The 26,225-nt window shown below is 36.4% G+C and overlaps 1 protein-coding gene across 17 annotated transcripts in view; it reads left to right on the forward strand.

Annotated features, from left to right (window-relative positions):
• The window catches only part of NAA35 (N-alpha-acetyltransferase 35, NatC auxiliary subunit), a 94,440-nt gene that overhangs the window by 35,462 nt on the left and 32,753 nt on the right, over positions 1–26,225 (forward strand). For all 17 annotated transcript variants that reach the window (XM_081521894.1, XM_081521940.1, XM_081521982.1 and 14 more), the window contains 5 exons: positions 11,537–11,603; positions 11,683–11,726; positions 12,932–12,982; positions 13,644–13,727; positions 14,555–14,669. In XM_081521894.1, the coding sequence (XP_081378020.1) occupies positions 11,537–11,603; positions 11,683–11,726; positions 12,932–12,982; positions 13,644–13,727; positions 14,555–14,669 (361 nt within the window). The remainder of the gene's footprint in view (positions 1–11,536; positions 11,604–11,682; positions 11,727–12,931; positions 12,983–13,643; positions 13,728–14,554; positions 14,670–26,225) is intronic.

Consider the following 26,225-nt stretch of genomic DNA (forward strand, 5'->3'; position numbering starts at 1 on the left):
AACTCAGTGAAGCTAGGAGCCATGCTGTGCAGGGCTTCCCAACATGGATGGATCATAGTGAAGAGTTTCTGACAAAATGTGGTCCCCTGGAAGAGGGAGTGGCAACCCATTCCAGTAATCTTGCCACATGAACCCCATGAACAGTATGCTCTTTGTAGCCAAAGATGGAGAAGCTCTATACAGTCAGCAAAAACAAGACATGGAGCTGACTGTGGCTTAGATCATGAGCTTCTTATTGCAAAATTCAGTCTTAAATTGAAAAAAGTAGGGAAAAGCACTAGGCTATTCAGGTAGGACCTAAATCAAATCTCTTATGATTTATTATACATTGGAGTGACAAACAGATTCAAAGGATTAGATCTGGGAGAATGCCTGAAGAACTATGGACAGAAGTTCATAGCATTGTACAGGAGACAGTGACCAAAACCATCCTCAAGAAAAAGAAATACAGGAATGCAGAGTAGTTTTCTGAGAAGGCTTTACAAATAGCTTAGTAAAGAAGAGAAGCAAAAGGCAAGGGAGAAAGGTAAAAATACACCCAACTGAATGCAGAGTTGCTGAGACTAACAAGGAGAGATAAGAAGGCCTTCTTAAATGAACAATGCAGAGAAATAGAGTAAAACAATAGAATGGGAAAGACTAGAGATCTTTTCAAGAAAATTGGAGACATCAAGGTAACATCTCATGCGAGGATGGGCACAATAAAGGACAGAAATGGTAAGGACCTAACAAAAGCAGAAGACACCGAGAAGAGGTGGCAAGAATAGATGGAACTATACAAACAAAGGTCTTAATGAACTAGATAATGACGGTGGTGTGATCTCTCACATAGAGCCAGACATCCTGGTGTGTGAAATCAAGTGGGCCTTAGGAAACATCACTACAAACAAAGCTACTGGAGATAGTGGAATTCCAGCTGAGATATTTAAAATCCTAAAAGATATTGCTGTTAAAGTGCTGCACTCAATATGTCAGCAAATTTGGAAAACTCAACAGTGGACACAGGACTGTCAGTTTTCATTCCAGTCTCAATAAACTGCAATGCCAAACAATGTTCAAACTACTGTACAACTGTGCTCATTTCACATGCAGCAAGATTATGCTCAAAAACCTTCAAGCTAGATTTCAGTAGTACTTGAACCGAGAATTTCCAGATACACAAGCTGGGTTTCGAAGAGGCAGAGGAACCAGAGATCAATTCCCAAAAATTGTTGGATCATGGAGAAAGCAAGGGAATCCGGAAAAACATCTGCTTCAGTGACTATATGCTAAAGCCTTTGTGTGGATCACAGCAAATTGTGTAAAATTCTTAAAGAGATGGAAATACCAGATCACCTTACCTTTTTCTGGAGAAACCTGTATGTGGATCAAGAAGTAACAGTTAGAACTGGACATAGAACAAGTGACTGGTTCAAAATTGGGAAAAGAGTTTGTCAAGACTATATGTTGTCATCCTGCTTATTTATCTTCTATGCAGAGTACATCATGCAAAATGTTTGGCTGGATGAATCACAAACTGAAATCAAGATTGCTGGGAAAAACAAGAACCTCAGATATACAGATGATACCACTTTGATGCCAGAAAGCAAAGAGGAACTAAAGAACCTCTTGATGAGGGTGAAAGAGAGTGAAAGAGCTGGCTTGAAACTCAACATGAAAAAAACAAAGATCATGGTGTCTGATCCCATCACTTTATGACAGATGGGGAAAAATGGAAACAGTGGCAGATTTTATTTTCTTGGGCTCCAAAATCACTACAGATGGTGACTACAGCCATGAAATTAAAACACACTTGCTCCTTGGAAGAAAAGCTATGACAAACCTAGACCTGTTAAAAAGCAGAGATGTTGCTTTGCTGACAAAGGTTCGTATAGTCAAAGCTATGGTTTTTCCAATAGTATGTACACTGAAAAATTGGTGCTTTTGCATTGTGATGCTGGAGAAGACTCGAGAGTCCCTTGGACTGCAAGGAGATCAAACCAGTCAATCCTAAAGGAAATCAACACTGAATATTCATTGAAACAACTGATGCTGAAGCTCCAATACGTTGGCCACCTGGTGAGAAGAGCCAGCTCCTTGGAAAAGACCCTGATGCTGGGAAAGATGAAAGGCAAAAGGAGGAGGAGGCAATAGAGGAAGAGATGGTTAGAAAACATCACTGACTCAATGGAGATGAATTTGAGCAAACTCCAGGAGATGGTGGCAGAGGAGCCTGGCATGTTGCAGTCTCGGGTTGGATGGGTTGGATATGACTTCACCACTGAACAACTGTAAATTTTAAAAGTACTATTTTATGCCATAATCTGTCACTCAACTTCTGCCCCATATCTCAATTCTTATTATTTTCAGCCTATATTCTTGCGAAGTATGGGTACCTACTGTCTCTGGTTATCTCCTCGTTTCTCCTTTGAACTCTCTCCAGTCAGGCTTTGTATACATGTCCCACCAAAATTATGGCATTGTGGTCATCAAAGACCTCATTGTTACTAAACACAGTGGTAATATTTGGTATTAAACTTGACCTATGAGAAGATTTTGACAAAGTTGATCACTGTATCTTTGAAATAAATTATTTTCTTGGTATTTAATAAATCCTTTGTCTCTGGTTGCTCACCTCGCTGGTTCTTGTTTGTCGTATCGTTCTGTAAACCAGCAGTATCCAATAGGAATATATTTCAAGTCACATACATCAGTTCAGTTCAGTCACTCAGTCATGTCAGACTCTTTGCGACCCCATGGACCACAGCACGCCTGGTCTCCCTGTCCATCACCAGCTACTGGAGTTTACCCAGACTCATGTCCATTGAGTCGGTGATGCCATCCAACCATCTCATTCTCTGTCGTCCCCTTCTCCTCCTGCCTTCAATCTTGCCCAGCATCAGGGTCTTTTCCAATGAGTCAGCTCTTCGCATCAGGTGGCCAGAGTATTGGAGTTCCAGCTTCAACATCAGTCCTTCTAATGAACACTGAGGATTGACCTCCAAAATGTTCTAATAACCACAGGTGAAGTTAATTTTAATGATACCTTATTTAGCCCAGTGTATCTAAAATAACTTTCAATATGTGATCAGTTTAAAAATACTGATCACCCTAGCTTCATGGGACTCAGGTAAAGTGTGGAGTAGACCAATTGATAATACTAGCACAGTCTTGTTTTTTTGTGTAGTATTACTACCTACCTCTGTGTAAAAGCTGGGGAAGACACTAATTGTAGGAGATCCTCTGCCTACCCCTGGACCTTAGAAGCCAAGGAAGAGACAACGGTTTACAAAACAGAAAATGCATATGGCTTAGAAAATCATGGGAAAAGAACTCTTAAGCAGTTCACTAGTAATTGAAAAATGCATGTTGAAACTGGGCATCTGTTTTTGGGCCTGTGAAATTAATGAGTATGAATTTCAGACAACCCGAAGCTTGTAACAGAACAATAAAAGGGACACTTCTGTTCACTGTTGGAGAGAGAATAAATTGGTCCAGATATTTTGGGGAAAAAAGTATTAATGAAATGTTTCAGATTCTTTTTTTGTACTGATTGAGTAGTCTCAATCTGGTATGCATTTTTACACTTACAGTACATCCCAGTTTGAAATAGTCTTATTTCAAGTGCTCAGTAGTTACATCGCATACAGCTCTAAATATTGGTGAGGCTCAGGCTCAGTCTTTACACTTCTTTATCTATACTATCTATTCAGTTTCATATTTTTAAATTCAGTCTGGTAATAAGGCCAAATTTCTGCTCTCACCCTAGGCTTGTTCCCTGAATATCTCATTCATATATGCTGCTACCTATTCTTCATTCTCACTTGAATGTCAAACATAACACTTCCAAAATGAAGCTGCTGTTTTTCCTCTTACTTCCAACTTTCTTCTTCTGTAGTTGTCTCAGTCTCACCAGTGGAATTCCGTTCTTCTAGTTTTGCAGACCAAAAACCTTGGCATTATCCTTTTCTCTTCTCCTGTACCCCGCATCTAAACCCTCAGAAAGTCCTTGGCAAACATCAGCCTGCAGACCAGCTTTGATGCTTGTATTTTTTATGGTCCTTGAACTAACAATGTTTTCTGCCTTTTAAATGGTTACATGTAACTACATATACATGTAACTGTTTATATAGTTATGTCAATATTCTACATTTTAACACTTGGTATGCAAAGCATAATATATATATATACTCTGGACCTTAAAGAAAAAATTTACCTGTCTTTAACCTGTACTATTTATTGATTTATTTATATGCTAGACATTGTGACAGGTGCTGGGAATAAAATAATGGGCATATCACTTCGATGTGCAGAGCAAGGATGGGAGTCTAAGAGCTTGTTTATCATTTGGCTTCAACTTGATTACTCATATTGATTATATTTTTTGCAGCCAAAGATGAAGAAGCTTTTATACTCATTTTTAATTACTTCTTAACTTTTTTATTGAGTTAGATTTTTTATTGAGTTGCATGTTTAAGCAGTGTGGCATATTGATGCCACATTGATATATTTATATTGCAGAATGGTTGCCATAGTAGCATTGGCCAACACCTCCATTGTATCACAGAATCATTTTGTCTAGTGTTGGTAGCAATTAAAATGTAGTCTCTTAGTTGCTTTAATGTTATCACAGTTTTGTTGTTTGTAATCACTGTACTACATAATAGGTTTCTAGGCTTTACTTATCTGTTAGTTGCAAGTTTGTTCTCATTAAACAACATCTCCCCAATTCCCCCACCCCTAGTCCCTGGTAAACACCGTTTTACTCTCTACTTTTACGATTTCAGTTTTTTTAGATTCCACTTACGAGAGAGTAGTTGTCTTACTGTGTCTGACTTATATTACTTAGCGTAAGGTCCTCAGGGTCCATTCATATTGTTGAATGGACAGAATTTCCTTTTCTTACAGCTGAATATTATTCCATTGTATAAATACCCATTCATTTCTTGTGATAGACATGTGGGTTGTTTCCATACCTTGGATATTGTGAATAATGCTGCAATAAATGTGAGAGTGCATGTCTCTTCAGTTACCTGTTTTTGTTTCCTTTGGCCATAAATATAGACATTAATGCAATTGTTGGATTGGACGGTAATTCTAATTTTAATTTTTTGAGTGATCTCCATACTGTTCCCCATAGCGATTGAATTAATTTACAGTCCCTGTAACAGTGCTTAAGGGTTCCTTTTTCTCCACATTCCTAGCCAGCATTTGTTATCCTTTGTCTTTTTGATGATCACCATCCTTATGGATGTGAGGTACTACTTCATTATGGTATTACTACCAGCATGCCTCAGAGATATTGCAGGTATGGTTCTAGACCACCACAATAAAGTGAGTCACACAAATTTTTTGGTTTCCCATTGCATGTTAAAGTTATATTTACTACACTGTAGTCTAGTAACTGAAACAGCATCATGTCTAAAAAAATCAATGTACATACTTTAGTTAAAAGATAACTTTATTGCTAAAAAATGCTGTCATATGACAATGCAGAGTTGCCACAGACCTTCAGTTTGTTTTAAAAAATGCAGTATATGCAAAGTGAAATAAAGTAAAATACAATGAAACAATGTGTGCGTATATACTCTTTTCTTCTTACCTGGCGTTTTATTCTTCTGCTGGTCCTGTATGTTACTCTCTTTCATTTAGCCCATGCTTGTGCACAGGATGTTCCTTCTAATTCCTAGGCGTCTTCTCTTCTCCTTACTCTTTTAGGTCAGAGTCTTACCTTTAAACTTGGATCCCAATCTCCTTACTTCCCCAGACTTCAGTTTTGTTCTCTGCCGTTCTTTAGTGTGTTCTTTTGTCATAGCTAATGTCTGTACATGGCTGGTTTGCATGGAACCGTTCTGCCTGACACGTTTTGTCCTAGTGTAATTGTAGCATCCCTTTTTACTCTTAATAGTATACCAGTTTGAATATGAATGTGATGTTTGGAGGTACTACTTCATTTTGTGACAGATGTAAAAATCTAAAAGTTAGGATAGTGGACCTGAAAGACTACTTTCTATTATTCTAATGTTTATGTTATTTGGCATGCTATAAATTTGTGTCACTTAATTCAGTGTAGTTGGATTTTTCTCTTACTTGCAGCTGAGCATATTTCTAATACAACAATAAATAAATGAAACCATGAAAGTTCTTGGTTTGCCTGGCAAAGAGTAAGCACTGTTTTTCATTTGGTATTTATCTTTCCAAGTATTTTCTCTTTGTACCCATGTGTATTTTACTTAACATCATGGAATTATGTAGACTCTTTGCAACTTGCATTTTCCCACACAGAAGAGAGAATAGATTTCTGTACATACCAGCACATTTGGTAGATCTACCTCATGGTTTTTATTTGCATTGCATTGTGTTGCATTATTTCTGATATGAATCATAAAAGGATGCTCAGACTAGTAGACAGAAGTATAATGAGACATAGGATTTGTACCTAGCTTTAGTGTATCATTCCATAAGATGTTTATTAATTACAAAGGGAAAATGATGTTTTAGTGTAGAAACTTAACAACTTAACCAAGTGGCCAGAATTAACCACCAGTAATGGGATAAGTCAACACCATGTGTGTTCAGATTCAGTGATCTAAGAAGGCACAGCATCATTTCTGTGGTATTCCTATCAAATATTAAATTAAATTAAATTTTTTTAAAAATTATTTATTTACTTATGGATGGTGCTGGATCGTCATTGCTGCACACAAGCTTTCTCTAGTTGTGACGTGTGGGCTTCTCTTTATGGTGGTTTCTCATTGCAGAGCACAGGCTCAAGGGCATGTGGGCTTCAGTAGTTACGGCATGCAGGCTGTAGAGCACAGACTTAGTAGAAATCAAGTTTAATTTTAAAAAAATATAAGAGAAACTCATATTTAGAGACATAACACAAAATAACTTTGGCTTCTACTGTTCTGAAATGTCAAGGCATGAAAGATAAGGACAAAGGAAATGTTCCAGATTAAAGACACATCCATTTCTTGATATGATAACTGTACTGTGGTTTTATAAGATCATGATTTTTCTTTTTATGAAATCACATTGGCATTTACAGATAAAAGGGGTATCATAGCCTGCAACCTAGTCTCAAAGTTTTCAGGGGAAAAAATAGAGAACTATAATGTAAATATGGTTTAATGTTACCATTTAGGAAATATAGATGAGAATATGGGACTTTTCTTTATTTTTATATTCTGAATTTTTTTTTCAAAATACAAGTTAAAAAAGCCTCAGGGGAATGAGACCAGATAAGTTTGTGTTCTTACTCTGTCACTTACTAGTTTCTGTGGTTTTGGGAATTTAACCTTTCTATGCCTCATTTTCCCCATTTATAAAATATAGTTTATACCCACCTCAGAGCATTATTGTGGGGATTAATAATACAAGTAAAATGTTTAGGACAGTGCCTGGCACGTGATAAAACACTTAATGTTAGCCAATAGTAGTAATGGTGGTAGTAATGGTACTCTTCCATGGTATGTACAATAAATTAGAAGCCACTTACTAGTGGCCATTTTAATTGTTTCAAATCCTAATCTGAATTATCTGTCTGCATGTTTTGCCCTTACTATGTTACCCAGTGTGAGTGCTGTTGCTTTAGTTTTACTTTCTTCATGTTCTCATTTTCATGGCCCTGTTAGTGCTAAAATCACTTTTCAAACTCCCTTGCCCCTCTAATCTCATAGTGTGACTTACTGACAAAACTCCAAGCACCTGCCTATTTGTTGCTTGCACCAAACAACAGAGTAGGCAGCTAGAGAAAATACACATTTGTGTGTCTGTTCTAACTTTAATTTTAGGATTCCAAATCTCAAATGGCACTTAAGACTAGAGACAATCCTATCTTACAACCCTTCCGTAGCAAACTCGCCTTTCCAATCTCTAATGTGACTTTTTCACATCTTTTACTTCTCAGATCTTCAGTGTCAGCCCTCACTGACAGCTTGCTTTCTACTTTAATGGAATGTTAGTTACAATCAGGTATAATTAGAAGTACCCCATTTTATCATTATCACAGGTGCTAACCCTGTGATGGTATCCACATTGTTAAAGTATCCCTATGACAGTTGAACCTCTCAGCCTCTCCGCTGTTCCAGATTCTAGCGCCTTGAGCCTACTGCAATTAGTAATCCTTTCTCTGTATTGTGTTGCTGCTATATCCTTCACTACTAGATTATTCTTATTGGCTATAAACATGTTTTTTAAAAATATTTATTTGGCCTCATTGGGTCTTAGTTGTGGCAAATGAGATCTTCATTGTGTCGTGCAGAATCTTTCATTTTGGCACATGGACTCTCTAGCTGGAGTATGCAGTCTCTCTAGTTGTGGAGCACATAAACATGTTTTAATATCACTCGATTTAAAACCAAAACATGATAGTTCCCTTGATCCATAGCTCCTTATATCTGCAGTCTCACATCTCTGCTACTCTGTGTACCAAAAACTCCTTGAATGAGCTGTTAATATTTGCTTATTTTACTTTCTCTTCTTAACCCACTCCAGTTAGACACATTCTTCTATCACTAAACAGAAATAGTCTTAACAAGCTCCTTAATGATATCCCTCTCACTAAATCCAGCGTTCCCACTCCACCTTCTTCAGGGAAGAGGGAGTGGACTCAGTTGACCACTTTTGGGAATACTTTCTTCTTATCTTTCTGATACACAGTCTCTTGGATTTCTTTCTTCCTCACTGGTTAGTCCATTTCCTGTGCTTGCTTCTGTAGATGCTCCAGTTCTCTCCCACTCCCTAGTTTGATTTCCTATATAGTTCTGTGGATTTAATAGCTGCTATGAACTGAAGCCCAAATTTATCCTTAGGCCTGATTTTCTCCTCTGACTTTCAGACTCAAGCGTGCCTTCCTGAAATCTTCCCTTGGATGACCAAAGAAATTACAAACTTAATGTAGTTAAAATTGTACTCCATTTCTGCCCTTAAACCTGCTCCTCCCAAACTGGTAACTGGCATCATCATTTACCAGTTGCTCACACCGAAAACCTAAGAATGATCCTTTATTGTACAGTTTACTTCATATTCCATTCCTCAGCCCATCATGTTGGCTTTACCTTTCAAATATATCCTGATTTCAACACCTCATCATTTCTGGTTATAACATCAGTCCCTCTCATCATCAGCTCTTGCTTGAACTATTGAATGGTGTCCAGTATCTGGTTTCTCTCTGGTTTCACTTTGGTTTTTGTCCTCCGTAAATCCACCGTTTCAATGGTGATTATCTTAGTGCAGCATCTGTTGACGTAACTCTTCTGCTTCAGACCTCCAGTGACTTAGTTCTTGTTATTGAGGTTTGTGTTAATTACACAGACCTGTGCTTTTCCTTAAATTTTTCTTGGCAAACTAACCGTCCACAGAGAGGGCTTAGTTTACAGGTGCTTTTTTGTTTGTTTGCTTTTTCTACAAAGTTTTGGCCAATTTAATTTTTTTTAACTTGGTAACATTAAAAAAATCTGACAATTTTACATTGTTTTTGTTGTAAACAACTAGGAGACTATACTAAACTTTTCGCATTCCTTCATGCCCACAAGAGGGAGAGTGGGGGCCTGCTTCCTTTAGATCAAGTGTACTTTCTCTCATTTGCCACAGTCTCCACCACCCCTCCGTCTCCACCACCCCTTCATGTATCCTGTAACCAGCCTGATGTACTAAGATTAACAGTGAAATGGCCCCTGCCTTACAATAGGTCATCATTCGTTCAGCAGATATTTTTTGGACAATACTCTGTGCCAAGTACTATTCTAAGCTCTAGAGATAAAGCAGTGAATAAAACAAAGCCCTGAGCTCAGAGATTATGTATTCCCTGGGACAGATAGTCAATGTGTAAATAAGCAAATACGTATGTAATGCCAGGTGACGATAAGAAAAATAAAGCGGAGGAAGGAGATATAAAGTGGTGGGAGGGTGCTATTTTAGAATGCACAGGGAAACCCTCTGTATGAGGAATTCACTTTGAGACAGTGGCTGGAATATAGTGAAGGATGGAGCTTTGTAAATCTTTTAAAGAAAAAATCTTTGGGGAGGGATCAGCAGTTACAAAGGTTATGAGAAGAGTATTTTTTGATGTGCTTGAAGGACAGCAAGAAGCCTGGGACTGCAGTGCCGTGGACTTGGAGATGAGTGGTAGGTAGGACAAGGGGGACCAAGACCACATGATGGAGGGCCTCAGAGGCCTTGTAGAAATTTGGGATTTTGCTGTGAGGAAGGAAATTCCTGAAAGGTTTTGAGTAGAAAATGACGTGAAATAACTTATCTTAAACCAATCCTTTTGGTTCTGGTGGGAATAAATTATATAGCGGACAGTTGTGGAAAGTGGGGGACCTGTCTGGAAGCAGTTATAAAGTGAGAGATGGTGGATCCTTGAACTAGGAATAGCTGTGAAAGGAGTCAGACATCGTGATTAGAATTTGAAGATTAGATCCTACAGTGTTTTCTGATGGATTTGATATGGGTTTGATTTGTTGTGGGAAAACAAGAGAACTTGAAATTCAGGTTTTCAGCCTGAATAATGGAATGGATGGAAGTGCCTTTTAGCAATGTGGTAAACACTATGAAAGTTCATATTTATACATGTACAATTTGAGAATCCTATTTGATGTCCAAGTAGAGCTAAGAGTATAAGCTTCATCCAGAGGCTACGTTTATAGCTCTGTGATACAACCTGAGACTTAAAAGACCCAGTCCTGTGAGGCATACAATTCTACTGAGTTCTTTGAGACTAGGATATTTGTTTGTAGTTCATTCTCTTTGTAAGGTTTAGTGTTTGACATGAATTGCATGCTTACTGAAGTTTTTGTTGAGTCCAAAAATTTCTCTACAGTTCTGGGCACTGCTGTGAATGTCGATTATTCCATTATATTAGGCTTTTATATACATTTTATAAGAATTGTAATATGGCAGAAACACTCCTTTATTGGAGCTTTTAACTTCTTAGCCAAAATCAGCCAGATGATCTTAAACTCTTCATAGTGGATCCAGCAAACGACTTAATATGCTAATATCTCAGCAGTGTTTTAAATTATTTTGAGAGTGGGAACCCATATTTGAATAATTTTTTTCTTTACAATGGGTTGACGTGGGAATGTGGTTCTACTGTCACTTTGAGTAATTCTGTTTGTAAAGCTTAACCTTTGTAACCTAACAGTGTGTAAAAAGACACATAATAGATTTTGAAGAGTCTTGTCTAAATTTTGCAACCTTGTCATCAAATGGTAATTGTTATGTATTTATTGTTCACCTGTAAATGTGAGACTTCTTTGTAGGTGGGAATAATCTGTAATATTATCATAAGCATTGTTTTGCTGATGAACATATTGAATGCAAGTATGTTTAAATAGCCTAAGGATAAACAGTTGAAATTAAGGGGATAGAGTAGCATTATAATGTGGTGTTTTCATGGTTTGACTATAAAGAAAGTTGGGTGAATGATAGCAATATTTGAGGTGACATTCTATTACCATTTCCTTTTAGCAAATAGTGATTTTGTAAGAGAAAAATGATGAAAGGTTTTGCTACTATTCAAGGGCCTAATTATTGTTTTTCTATATAGGAAGATTTTCAGTCAATGACGTATGGATTTAAAATGGCTAACAGTGTGACAGATCTTCGAGTTACAGGTAAAACCGTTTATAAAGGTAATTCACAAGTTTTACATTTGAATTTGTTTCCTTTTAAAATCATTGTCTCTATTTCTAGGCATGCTAAAAGATGTGGAGGATGACATGCAAAGAAGAGTAAAGGTATATTTTCTTTCTCTTTTCTTTAGTATAGGATATTTATATTCTTCTAAATGTCAGGTTAACTTTAGCTAATTACAAATAGCTAGTGTAGGTAGGACTACCACCTTCCTTTATGTATGCTATGCCTTTTTTTGGTAATGAGTTTGAAGACTACTGGAGTGGTTTCTGATGAATTAATATTACTTTCAAGTACTCAAAATTTAACCATTTCAAATTTTTTCAGTTTTTTGCCACTGTTTTAGCATTTTAGTATGCTGTTTTAAGAATAGCATAAGATGCTAGAGTTTTAAATTCCTCAAAGGTAAGGATTATCTTCTTCACCTTTGTATTTTTAATGGTTAGGACAGTGTCTAGAACATAGTAGAAGAGCGCAATAAATAGTTTCTCAAATCTGGTAAAAACCTATGAGCGACAGACACCCTTTGGCCAGATGACCATGATAATTTTGTTCTGATAGAGATTAAAGATGAAAAATTATATTTCTTTTTTTTTTTACACTTATATAACAGCATGGTTGTCAAAACAGTTTTGCATTATTGTCTTATTTGATATTTACAGTTATTCACTGTATTAGGCAATAAAATACACTTTCAAATGAAGAAAATAGAGCTCAAAAGCATCAGGTAACCTGTCTTGAGTCTTCTTAAGGGCATTATTAAGTGGCAGTTCCAGGTCTAGAACCCAGATCTACCAGATCTTCCTGTGGTATTGCCTTTGGGTTTTGCCCGAATACTCAACCATATGTAACATATGTATTAAGAAGATTTTGCGTGTTAGTGTATAACTGATCAGTGTGTACCATGTGACTTTATGATGTGATTCTGTAAAGATCATACAATGTGATTCTGTAAAGATCGCATTTCTTTTCTCTGGGTTAGTTTTGAGAACATCAGGAACTTCAGTTAATAGATCTTTTAAAAGAAAGAAGTACTGTGTACCATGTGCTTTTGCTTATATTATTCATTGTTTTGCTTTTGCTGTTTTTAATACCTTTTTCCTTTGTGTGATCTTTATATCAAAATGACCTAAGTGTATATAGTACTATTAGGTAAATAAAGTGATACAGCGTTTTCCTTCCAGATATTTGCTTCAAATAGATTATAGTGTATACTCAATAAATTAATTTATTCCTTTACCTTGTGTTATCATAATTTATGCTTTCACAGGCTTGTGTTTGTTTTAATTCACCTTTTTTAAAATTTTAGAGTACTCGAAGTCGACAAGGAGAAGAAAGAGACCCAGAAGTTGAACTGGAAGTAATTGAACTTATTTTCTGGTAGATAATATCAGAAAAGTCTGCCTCTTAATGTTGTAGTTTTATGAACTGCGTTATAATTTATGGAAGCCCTTTTTAAGGTATTTCTTTAAAAATTGGACATTACAAGGGAGTTTATTTCCCTTGTATTTATTTTGATAGAATTATAATACAACTCTTTCAGATACATGATTTCAGAGTTCTTCAATATTCCTATGAGGTAGGTAGGAAGAAAGAATTTTTTTTTTTTTTTTCAGATGATCCACCAAAACTTGGCAGAAGTCAAGAATTTACATAATATCAAAATTTGTCAAACCTTTGTTGAGATCCTAAATTTTCTGATTCTGCTTAAAGCATGTTTCTATCAGTCCTCTTAAAAATACTAATTAAATCAGTTTTGAAATAATAGTGTAACTCCTGACTTGGGAGAAAATCAGTCCTCATGATACAGAAGCTTTATTATATATTTCTGTTTCAGTAAAATAGGCTTCATTTTATTGTGTTTTATGCAGCTCATTTTCAGATATTTAAAAGCCTATAAGTGAAGGTATTTGTAAGGTATTAACACTGAGATTTAGAACTAAATATACTATATTTTAAAATGAAATTTCTTTCACAAGGCTTTGCATCTTTTAACTTTTAGTCCTTTCTTATTTTTTTAGCACCAACAATGTTTAGCAGTATTCAGCAGAGTGAAATTTACTCGAGTGTTACTGACAGTGCTTATAGCCTTTACTAAGAAAGAGGTAAGGGTATTTAATCTGTTCAGTATTTTTGTTTTTGATGGAATGCTTTATTTTGGTAGTTCTGAGACTTCTATGTATATGCACACATACACAGCACTCAGCATTTGGTGTGTTTATGTCAGAATATCCCTGATGATTTTCTCCAAAAGTCACATGAATTTTACATTGTACTCTTAACATATCTATGTCTGTTGTTGATATAAAAATATGTATTGCTTATTAATGGATAAAATAGTAGAAGCTGAAATTGCTTCTTTGAAGTTAATTGGAGAAATTAAAAATGAGAATTTTAGGTAGGCTCTTCTTTCATTCAGTTAAATAATTAACTTAGATTTGTGTAGAACCAAAAACAACCCTTAGATAGTGAGTATTTGTGTGTGTCTGTGTACTGTGTTAACTCAAGTAAATTTCAGGCTAATTTGTGAATAGTTCATTTTGAGTACAGATCCAGCCCTTACAAACTTCTGTAATTCTCTTCTTTTTTTTTAAATTTCACCTTGATGAATGACTTAGTAGCAATGTTGCAGTTTCTCATTTTCTAGTTGACTACAGCTCTTCAGAAAAAAAAAACATGAGATTGGTAGAATAAACTAGAAATGTTTCCTATTGCTTTTTAGTGGTTCCTGCAAAGTATTGATAATGAGTAAAAAAATTATTTCTATCCTGACAGGATCTGGGCATCCTGTATTAAGTGAATAGTTTGTGAAAACCAATGTCATTACAACAAGCATTTAATAATTTCATTATTGTTTATAGGATTTTCCTATTTAATGTATATCTTTCAGTGAAAGAATATGTAAGAATGTTTTTGGTGATTTATTTGCTAGACAAGTGCTGTTGCAGAAGCTCAAAAATTGATGGTTCAAGCAGCAGATCTTCTTTCTGCCATTCATAATTCATTGCATCATGGTATCCAGGCCCAGAATGATACTACAAAAGGAGGTAATTGTCTGTTTTGTTCTTACTCTTTTTTGTTGTTGTTGTTCTTTCCCATTTGTGGTATATAGTGTTTGGTTTGTTCTAAAATATTATTTGTCAGTCTATCCAAAACATTCTAACTTTGGATTGTTTTGCTCCATAGGCTTTTATATAGAGTGTTTATGGTCCCTTCTTTATGGTCATCCTTTTTCTTTAATCACCTCTCCACTTCACTGCTTTGCGAGGTCATCACCTTGATTTCAGTCTTCCCTGACTCTACCAGGCAGGCCTAGGTATTTTCTGTGGCCTCTTTGTACTCATACATGCGTCTATTACATTTTTTTAGTATATCATATTATAGTTTACCTTGTATTTCCATGAGATTTTTAATACTTCTATGCCAGAGTCTTTTCTTTGTGTATTCCTGCAGTGCTTGGCACACTGTTGACACTCAGTAGATTTTATTCATGAACTATACCTTAAAAATAAAAGAGACGGTGTACCTTTATTATGAAAACTCCAAGTGAGTTAACACTTTAGTAATGTGCAGCAGTTTTGGTTATCCTTAAAATTCATTAAAATGAGATAACATTTATGTTTTTAAAATTAGTTTTTGACAGTTGTTGGTCTTCTGACCAGAAAGTCCAGTTTTTATTGATTCATATGCCTTTGCTTTTTTGCCCCTTTTCCTCCTTTTTGGAGAATAAGTTGTGGTATTCCCCTTCCCATGAATTTTTTTCTTACTCATACATTAGGTAGTGAAACAGCCCAAAGATAATTTGGCTTAGGCAATCAATATAATCTTATGGATAATAATTATTCTGAGCTTAGAAATTCATTATTAATTCATTAACATTTTATCATTTTCTACAGAAGAGGGAAAGATTAGGTGACTGTTAGATGACTGACTAGGTGGCATTCTGTAACTATGGGACGTTAAAAAGAAAAAGTTTTTATGCATAGCAAGCTATCTAGTACATGTTTACAGAGAGTTTAACATTTCTACAGCTCTTCAATACTTTGAAATTGAGTGCGAGAATACTTTATGAAAACCACTGTAAAATACATTGCTTCCAAGTAATTTGTTTGGTTGATTATGTATCAACAAGGTATTATGATGCAGAACAAGAGTCAAATGACTTGATTCTGTTGCTCCTTATTTTGCCATATCTTGACTACATGGTCCGTTCTGGTTTATAACTGAGGATAATAATTGCCATGGGATCATTAGTTGCCCACATGTTTTATAGCTTCCCTGTAGTTCGGATCAGTCAGCAGTTAAAACAAAAACGTATGTGTATATTCTCAACTGTTTCTCTGGTTTTATAGGCTGTTGATGAGTAAGCTTCTGGAAGATAGTTTGCATAAAGTTGGTTTGAATAAACTAAGCAAATGAAGTTTTAAATTTAGGGAGTACTCACTCTGTTCTTTGTTTTTTGCTAAACACTTTTTACACTCACTCAACTTTGTAATTATCCAGCTTAAGCATGAAGCTGAACCAGTTCTATAATAAAAAAGTGAAAACCTTCCCAGTAATGTTTATTCTAAGAAAATGGTGATAAAGCTATTAGTGTAGATTAGTTTGGGTCTCAGATTATTGATTTTGCCTTCTTAATGCTATTAGAATGCATCTAGAGACAAAATGACTGTAAAGCTTGAAATTGCTGAGCATTGATTTTATCTTCTTATTGAAAAAATATATAGTAAGTGGAAACTTGGAAACTAGTTTTAAAGGAGAAGGTAGGAAGAATCAAACTTGGTTCAAGGATTGCTTGCTGGTTGGTTTACTCAGTGGATATGATGGCTTGACGACGAAGGAGGTGGAAGTGGTTTGGGGACAGGAGATGCTTAAGGAAGGCAGCTTGGGATTTTTTGATGCAGTGACATGGAGCAGACCACTAACCTAGTAAATATTTTGCTCTGGAAAATAAATGGAAGAAGGTTTTGGAGTTATTTTCATGTTAGGTGCTATTGAAATCGAAGAAGTAAATGTGGTTAATCAGGGCTTTCTGAGTTCAGGACCTTGAGTTAGACCTTTCGTGAAAAACAAAGGAAGCAGAGGATTCAATGAAGCAATTGTTGTTCCTTGTATTTGCTTGTGCTATTTTATTGCTTGTGAATTCTGTACTGCTTTTTATATGTCTGTGGAATTCTTCAAAATAATGTTCAGATTATTTCCTCCAATGAGACTTTTCATGTTCTACTTGTCAAAGTTTATTTTTCTCTCCCATATTCTTTTCTATTTATCTGTGGATTAGGTTTGATTTACTCTTTCGAATGCAGGCATCTTTAACAGTTGCTGCTGCTGCTGCTGCTGCTGCTGCTGCTAAGTCGCTTTAGTCGTGTCCGACTCTGTGCGACCCCATAGACGGCAGCCCACCAGGCTCCTCCGTCCCTGGGATTCTCCAGGCAAGAACACTGGAGTGGGTTGCCATTTCCTTCTCCAGTGCATGAAAGGGAAAAGTGAAAGTGAAGTCGCTCAGTCGTGTCTGACTCTTCGCGACCCCATGGGCTTTAACAGTTGCTAGTAGAGATTAAAAGTTTAATGAAACTTAGGTTGTCTGAAATTGGTAGGTACTTTGGAAGTGTATCTCCAACTCTGACATTCAGTTTCAAGAGCCCTTGGGGAATTCCCTGGCAGTCCAGTGGTTAGGACTCTGCACTTTCACATGGGTTCAATCCCTGGTCGGGAAACTAAGATCCCACAAGCTGCGTGGCATGACTGAAAAAGCAAAAACAACAAAAAAGAAGCCTTGTCATCCTTTTGAAAAAAGATGTATGATTCAAATGGTGTATTAATCACATGCATTTACCTTCTGAAACCTTAATGACAATGAAGAAGTGTTTGGGTTTTTAGCAAATAGGTATAATTAATAAAGGGGCATCCCAGGTGACACAGTGTTAAAGAATCCTCCTGCCAACAGAGGAGACAAAAGAGACTCAGGCTCAATCCTGGATTGGAAAGATCCCCTAGGAGTAGGAAATGGCAACCCACTTCAGTATTCTTGCCTGGAAAATTCCATGGACAAAGGAGCCTGGCAGGCTACAGTCCATGTGGTTGCAAAGAATCAGACACTACTGAGCACACATAATAAAGAAGGAAAAGACAGAGAAGGCAGTAGCAACAAAATTTTAGAAGCTGGAAAACAGAAAGATGTTGAGCTATCTGTTCAAGTAACTGAATTCTTAGCTACTGATAAAGTCAAGATACAGTCCAGTTTATACTGCAGATCCTCTGAAGGGCCTCCTTTTTAGTATATCAGATACCTTTGAAAATGAAGATGAGAATTATGTTGATGAGATCTGGTTGTAAATCTGTTTAGAAGCAGAGAGATTTCCTTCGCATTTAGTCCATGATAACATTCCTGAGCCTCAGAATACTGAAGTTTATTCTCTTGAATAGCAGAACAGAGAGATTCTAGACTGAGGAGATACCAGGCACTGTTGAATGCTACACATTATGGGGGAGATAAGTGGTAATTTAGATACTTACTTTTGTAACATCTATCCTTCCATTTCCCACACACCACATCAAGCTCTGGCGGGTCCCCCTACCCCTCACCCCCACTCCCAGCTTCCAGAACAGTGCAATCTAGCTCTTGCGTTCCACTTAAGAATTTGGAAAACTCTTAGGGAAATCTGGCAAGCCCAAGAGATAGAGAAAAACATCAGCAAAATATAAATTTATTGGTATTAGCAGTTCTCCTAATGAAATAATTTGGTACAAAAACCTTGCCTATATTGATAGAGCTCTTAATGAGGTTTTTAGTCCTTCAGCTTCAAGTCTAGGTATATAGTCATGGGTGGAAACCTCTAGCCTATAAGAGAAGACCAAAACAGACAAGCAAAGACAATACTTCTTAAAAATGAAAGAAAAAAAAATTGTGTATGTAAAATAATAGGATGTTATAAAAAAAGAAAAAATATATTCTTTGACATTCACAATTTTAAGAGCAGAATCATTAATAGAAAATAGAGAATGCAAATTTGAGGAAATCTTAGAGAAAGTAGAGTAAAAATGAACAGGTTGAAAATAAAGAGAAAAAAGGAAAGAATATTTTAGGCTCAGTCCAGTTCCATTATTTAATAAAGATAAATAATAAGATAAATGAAGGTAAACTAATAAAAGTTTTTCCAGAAATAAAGTTAAAACAATAAATCTCAAAAAAGAAAAAGTAATGTAATCACTTAAGATTTCCTGGAATCAATGAAGCAAATACTCAGGATAAGAGCGCCAGTAAAGAGCTACTCAGAATAACCAGGGTGAAAGTAGACTTCTACCAAGGCATATGATCATGAAATTTCAGAATAGTGGGGGAAAATAGAAGATCCTAAGACACTTGGAAGAGAAAAAGAGGTTGCACACACAGAATGAAGACAGGGTGTCAGCAGAGTTTTAAACAACAGGAAAGGAAGCTAGAAATCAGTGGAACAAAGAACAAGTTGAAGTAGTCACACTTCCTGATTTTAAAACAGCACCGTGCTACATTAATCAAGAGAATTTTGGATTAGTATAAAGATAGGCATAGATTAGTGGAATAAAACTAAAAATCCAAAAATGATCCTTTATGGTCAGTTGATATTTTAAATGAGTGTGAAGACAGTTAAGTGGGGAAAGAAAAGTATTTTCAACAAATGACAGTGGAACAACTAGATAACCACAGCAAAAGGATAAAGTTCAGCACCTTCCCCACCCCTCCTCACATCATAAACAAAAATAAACTCAAAATGCATCAGTGACATAAATGTAAGAACTGAAAATATGAAACTCCAGAACCTGTGAATAAACCTGAAGACTCAATAAAAAGAAAAATTAAGTCAGTGAAAAAACAGGCAAGGGATCTAAGTTAGACATTTCTCTGAATGTGATTTACAAATGACCAGTAAACATCTGAAAAGATAGATATGCCATGGGAAATACAAATCAAAATGAAAAGATTCCATTTCATAACAAGTGTTGAGGTTATGAAGACACTGGAACCTTTATATACTGCTTGTGGGAATGTAAAATAAACAGCCACTTTAGAAAACAATTTTACAGTGTCTCAAAAGACAAAATGTTAGATTTATCACATGACCCAGCCACTCTAACCCTAGGTCTGTATATATACCCAAGAGAAATGGAAATATATGTCTACACAAAAAGCTGTACAGTAATGCTCACAGCACTTTTATTCATAATAGCCAAAAGGTAGAAACAATCCAGATGTCCCTCAGCAGATGAACAGATAAATAAAATGTTGTATATACATGCAGTGGAGTGGCATTTGGCAGTTAAATATCTGCTGCAACATGGATGGACTTTAAAAACATGCTAAGTGGAAAAGTCACAACAGATCATACATGATTTTTATTTACATAAAATGTGCAAAACAGGCAAATCCATGGAGATAGAAAGTTGACCAGTGGTAGCCTTGGGCTGGAAGAGAGTGGGAAGAAAGGGGACTGCTAATGTATATGGGATTTCTTCTTGGTGTGAAGAAAATGTCCTATTTTTCTTGTGGTGGTGGTGGTTTTACAACTCTGAATATACTAAAAGAAAGACCATGTTATATGTGTTTAATAGATAAATTATACAGTATGTTATTATATCTGAGACTTATGATTAAAAGAAAATCAGTGGACCAGTATTTTCAGAATTTGGGGGGGAAGTGATTTCAAATCTTGAGTCCTTTTCCAAAACTATCATCTAATTGTGAAGAAAGATAATATCAAGTTTTTAAAGTCTCAACAAAATTAATCTTCCAGAAGGTTTACAAGACTACTGGAATGTACTTCATTAAAACAGGAGAGTAAATTAAGTAAAGGAAAACATGGAGTTTAAGAATATAAAAATCCAGCATGAAAGAAGAATGAAGGAAATCCCAGGGTCATGGTGTAACAAGAACCTAATATATTATATTGTCTCAACATTATACGTGGAAAACTAGTCCAGACTGACAAAAAGTCACAAGGCTCTAAGTAGATACACGATCTGTTGTCACCAATGAAATTGATATAATAGCTGTTTTCTTTAATGTAGAAAGAAGAGATTTAGAGAATTGGCAGAGGAGGATTCGATGGGCAGAGGAGCCTGGCAGGCTACAGTCCATGGGGTCTCAAAGAGTCAGACAAGACTGAGTGACTTGCACTTTTCACTTGGGGTTGAATTAAAGTGTTAAGTACATACAAACAAGGTGAACAAAAAGTAAGACTTTTTTACGTCAAAATATATATGAAAGTAAAATTTATTTCTGTGTTTGCAAAAGTTATCCATGGCCCAAATGTGAAGTATGATTTACTTAATAGTGCTAACCATTGATGATGATAAAATTCTGATCTAACTGTATTGGAGGTAAGAGGATCAAAGTGCATATATGCATGTGATTTATATGTGCTTATACTGCTACTTTATATTATTTTCAGTGTCTCTCTTTTTACATTTATCTCTTTTAGACAATGAAGTAAGTTAGATAACGTGTAAAACTGAAAAAAATACGAAATAAAGTAACACAATAAGCTTGTTACTTGGTGATATGGAGGTAGATTCAAAAAGAAAGAGCTAAGAGGAAGTGGAAGACATTGCCTCTGGGAAGAAAGAAATAAATGGAATTGGAGGGAGAAGATTGTTAGTTTATAAATAAGAACCTTGTTTGGCTATTTGATTCTTTTTTAAAAAAATTTTTCTGTTTAAATTAATGTATTTATTTTAGTTGGAAGCTACTTACTTTGCAATATTATAGTGGCTTTCGCCATGCATTGACACTCATCAGCCACAGGTGTACATGTGTCCCCCATCCTGAACCCCCCTCCCACCTGGCTATTTGATTCTTGGGTGGCATGTATTTATGACTAAATAAAAGAAACTCAATTAAAAGTTAATGTGGATTAAAATACAAAATTAGTAGTTTAGAATTATGATGGTTTATTGTCTGGTAATATTGTACATTAACCTCCTGAGAGCTGCTGCTGTTGTTAGTCGCTAAGTCATGTCTGACTCTTCTGTGACCCCATGGACTGTAGCCCGCCAGGCTCCTCTCTCTATGGGATTTCCCAGGCAAGAATACTGGAGTGAGTTGCTGCCCTTAACAGGGCAATGGAATTTATTTAAACAGAAAGGAAAAAATGAAGAGCTGGATTATGGAATTTGTGGGACAAAATCAAGCAGACTACATGTGATGGGAGTTTGAGAAGAAGAGAGAAGCAAGGCAGAAAGCATATTCAGAAAAATAATGGCTGGAAACTTCCTTAACCGGGGAAAGAAATAGACAGTCCACGTCCAGGGAGCTCAGAGAGTTTGAAAGAAGTTGAATCCTAAGAGACTCACTCAAACACATTACAGTTAAACTGTGAAAGATTAAAGACAAGAAGAGAATCTTGAAAGCAGCAAAAGGAAAGGCAACTTGGTTTACATATTCAAAATACTTAGGGAATACCAGAAAGGTGCTAACCAAGAACATCTGACAGAGTTGTCCTTAATAACTAAGAAAGAAAGAAAAAATTTATATCGACAAAAGCTGAAACAGTTCATCACCACTGACCTCACAACAAAGGTTAAAAGGAGTTCTTCAAGTTGAAACAAAAGGAGACTAGTTAGTAACAGGAAAACATGAAAGTATAAAACTCACTGGCAAAGGTAAATTTACAGCGACATTTAAAATACTCTAATATTGTAATGGTGGTGGATAAACCGTTTATATCTGATACAAGTGTTAAAATACATAAAGCATTAAAATTAAAACTATAATCACTTGTTAGTGGGTTAGTCAGTTCAGTCATGTCCGACTCCTTGTGACCCCATGGACAGCAGCATGCCAGGACCCCTGTCCGTTACCAACTCCCAGAGTTTACTCAAACTCATGTCCATCGAGTTGGTGATGCCATCCAACCATCTCATCCTCTGTCGTCCCCGTCTCCTCCTGCCTTCAATCTTTCCCAGCATCACGGTCGTTTCCAATGAGTCAGCTCTTCGCATCAGGTGGCCAAAGTGCTGGAGTTTCAGCTTCAGCATCAGTCCTTCCAATGAATATTCAGGACTGATTTCCTTTAGGATGGACTGGTTGGATCTCCTTGCTGTCCAAGGGACTCTCAAGAGTCTTCATCACCACAGTTCAAAAGCATCAATTCTTCAGTGCTCAGCTTTCTTTATGGTCCAGCTCTTAACATCTATACATGACTACTGGAAAAACCATAGCCTTGACTAGACAGACCTTTGTTGGCAAAATAATGTCTCTGCTTTTTAATATGCTGTCTAGGTTTGTCATGGTTTTTCTTCCAAGGAGCAAGCGTCTTTTAATTTCATGGCTGCAGTCACCATCTGCCATGATTTTGGAGCCCAAGAAAATAAAGTCTCTCACTATTTCCATTGTTTCCCCATCTATTTGCCATGAAGTAATGGGACCAGATGCCCCAATCTTCATTTTTTGAATGTTGAGTTTTAAGCTAGCTTTTTCACTCTCTTCTTTCACTTGCATCAAGAGGCTCTTTATGAATGGATAAAGAAGTTGTGGTACATACACACAATGGAATATTACTTAGCCATAAAAAGGAATGCATTTGAGTCAGTTCTAATGAGGTGGATGAACCTAGAACCTATTATATAGAATGAAGTAAATCAAAAAACGAAAGATAAATATTGTATTTTGGAATCTAGAAAAATGGTACTGAAGAATTTATTTACAAAGCAGCAATGGAGAAACAGACATAGAGAATAGACTTATGGACATGGGGATAGGGGAGGAGAGGGTGAGATGTATGGAAAGAGTAACATGGAAACTTATATTACCATATGTAAAATAGATAGCCAATGGGAATTTGCTGTTTGTCACAGGTAACTTGACCAGGGGCTCTGTATCAACCTAGAGGGGTAGGATCGGGAGGGAGGTTCTAAAGGGAAGGGATATATGTATACCTATGGTTAATTCATGTTGGGGTTTGACAGAAAACAAAATTCTGCAAAGCAGTTATTCAATTAAAAAATAAATAAATTAAAAAAAAAAAAACAGGCTCTTTAGTTCCTCTTCACTTTCTGCCATAACGGTGGTGTCATTTGCATATCTGAGGCTATTGATATTTCTCCTGGCAGTCTTGATTCCAGTTTGTGCTTCATCCAGCCTGGCGTTTCTCATAATGTACTGTGCATAAAAGTGAAATAAGCAGGGTGACAATATATAGCCTTGATGTACTCCTTTCCCAGTATTGAATCAGTCCATTTTTCCATGTCCGGTTCTAACTTGATTCTTGACCTGCATACAGATTTCTCAGGAGGCAGGTCAGGTGGTCTGCTGTGCCCATCTCTTTCAGCATTTTCCACAGTTTATTGTGATCCACACAATCAAAGGCTTTGGCATAGTCAATAAACCAGAAATAGATGTTTTTCTGGAACTCTCTTGCTTTTTCGATGATCCAGCGGATGTTGGCAATTTGATCTCTGGTTCCTCTGCCTTTTCTGAAACCAGCTTGAACATCTGGAAGTTCACGGTTCACGTATTGCTGAAGCCTGGCTTGGAGAATTTTGAGCATTACTTTTCTAGTGTGTGAGATGAGTGCAATTGTGTGGTAGTTTGAGCATTTTTTTGGCATTGCCTTTCTTTGGGATTGGAATGAAAACTGACCTTTTCCAGTCCTGTGGCCACTGCTGAGTTTTCCGTATTTGCTGGCATATTGAGTGCAGCACTTTCACAGCATCATCTTTCAAGATTTGAAATAGCTCAACTGGAATCCCATCACCTCCACTAGCTTTGTTCGTAGTGATGCTTCCTTAGGCCCACTTGACTTCCCATTCCAGGATGTCTGGCTCTAGGTGAGTGATCACACCATCGTGATTATCTGGGTTGTGAAGATCTTTTCTGTACAGTTCTTCTGTGTATTCTTGCCACCTCTTCTTAATATCTTCTGCTTCTGTTAGGTCCCTACCATTTCTGTCGTTTATTGTGCCCATCTTTGCATGAAATGTTCCCTTGGTATCCCTAATTTTCTTGAAGAGATCTCTAGTCTTTCCCATTCCATTGTTTTCCTCTATTTCTGTGCATTGATTACTGATGAAAGCTTTCTTATCTCTCCTTGCTATTCTTTGGAACTCTGCATTCAAATGGGTGTATCTTTCCTTTTCTCCTTTGCTTTTCGCTTCCTGTCTTTTCACAGCTATTTGTAAGGCCTCCTGAGACAGCCATTTTGCTTTTTGGCATTTCTTTTTCTTGGGGATGGTTTGATTCCTGTCTCCTGTACAATGTCACGAACCTTCATCCATAGTTCATCAGGCATTCTGTCTATCAGATCTAGTCCCTTAAATCTATTTCTCACTTCCACTATATAATCATAAGGGATTTTATTTAGGTCATACCTGAATGGTCTAATGGTTTTCTCCACTTTCTTCAATTTCAGAATACAATTACAGTACAATATTAACCTCAGCAGCTTCTGCATTGTTTTCTAGAATTGTTTGCAACCTCAGGGCATGGAAAACTTACTTCTGTAGGTCTAACTGGAAATTGCCAGTATAACTCGGGAGAGATACGTTGTCCAAAAATGGTATAACATCTCTATCTCTTTTCACTTACACACTTCCAGATCTTTGATTTTGGCATCTAATTAATTCTAAAATAACCTTTCAAGTTAAATCACAGCACATTGTTACTGTAAATCTTTTATTCACAGACCTTGTGCTATTTGTAATACTTTCATGCTATTGATAATGAAGGTCAATTTTCTAGCAAGAACTTTAGCAACTAAAACACTCTAAACCAATTTGCCATAATGTTTTGAATATAGTAATTATACTTTATTATTTTATCCTTAAAGAATTCTGGTGTAAAGGGAAGTGTTTTGACTGGAAAACCAAGGTAATTTTTGTACACCTACAGACTTGTAAAATCAGAAGAGACTCTAGACATTGACTTGTCGGATCTGTATCTAGTTTAATTCAGGGAATCTTTACTGAGCATAGTACACATTGAGTAGAAAGTGATGTGGATTTGCTTGTTTTCTGGGTTCATTTAGTAAGGGTTATCCAGGCTATTTTAGTGGGAAGCATTTAGTAGGAAAATGTTAGAGCTGTTTATTCTGGGGGATCGGGGTTGGGTGTGGTAAAACTTTTTTTAAACTTTTTGTAGTTTGTGTTGTCATGAAGTCAGATGCAAACTCCTGCTTGGTTTTTATCCCTGCTCCTCCTTCACTGTAGTATACATTGAATAAAGACTTTGATCTCATATTACATCTCAGTTCTTATGCTCTTTTCTAGTTAGGCAGGTTACTGTGTGTTGTATAGGATGGTTACAGAGTCCTTAGGCATGAGATTCACCGAACAGCTGAGACTTAAAAATAGCTACTAGGAACTACTTTAACACTTAACTATTAACAAGGACTATGTCCAAAAACATGTGGTGGTGAGGAGAGGATTTAAATGTGTGTAGAGAATAGAGAGAACCATGCAGATCTAAATTCTGTGCCTAGGGATTTTGTCCCCGCTCTATTTATATGCATCTATTTTTACTTCTGAGTTCCAGTAAGTTTTCACTTGGAAAAATTGCAGCTCCCTAAGGGAAAAAGAAAAGGAGCCATTTTATCTGTCCTCCATGCCTTTAATATGCTTGGAATACTTTG

The sequence above is a fragment of the Giraffa tippelskirchi genome, chromosome 1 (genome assembly GCF_054371585.1).
Source record: "Giraffa tippelskirchi isolate mGirTip1 chromosome 1, T2T-mGirTip1v1.2.pri, whole genome shotgun sequence".
Classification (NCBI taxonomy): domain Eukaryota; kingdom Metazoa; phylum Chordata; class Mammalia; order Artiodactyla; family Giraffidae; genus Giraffa; species Giraffa tippelskirchi.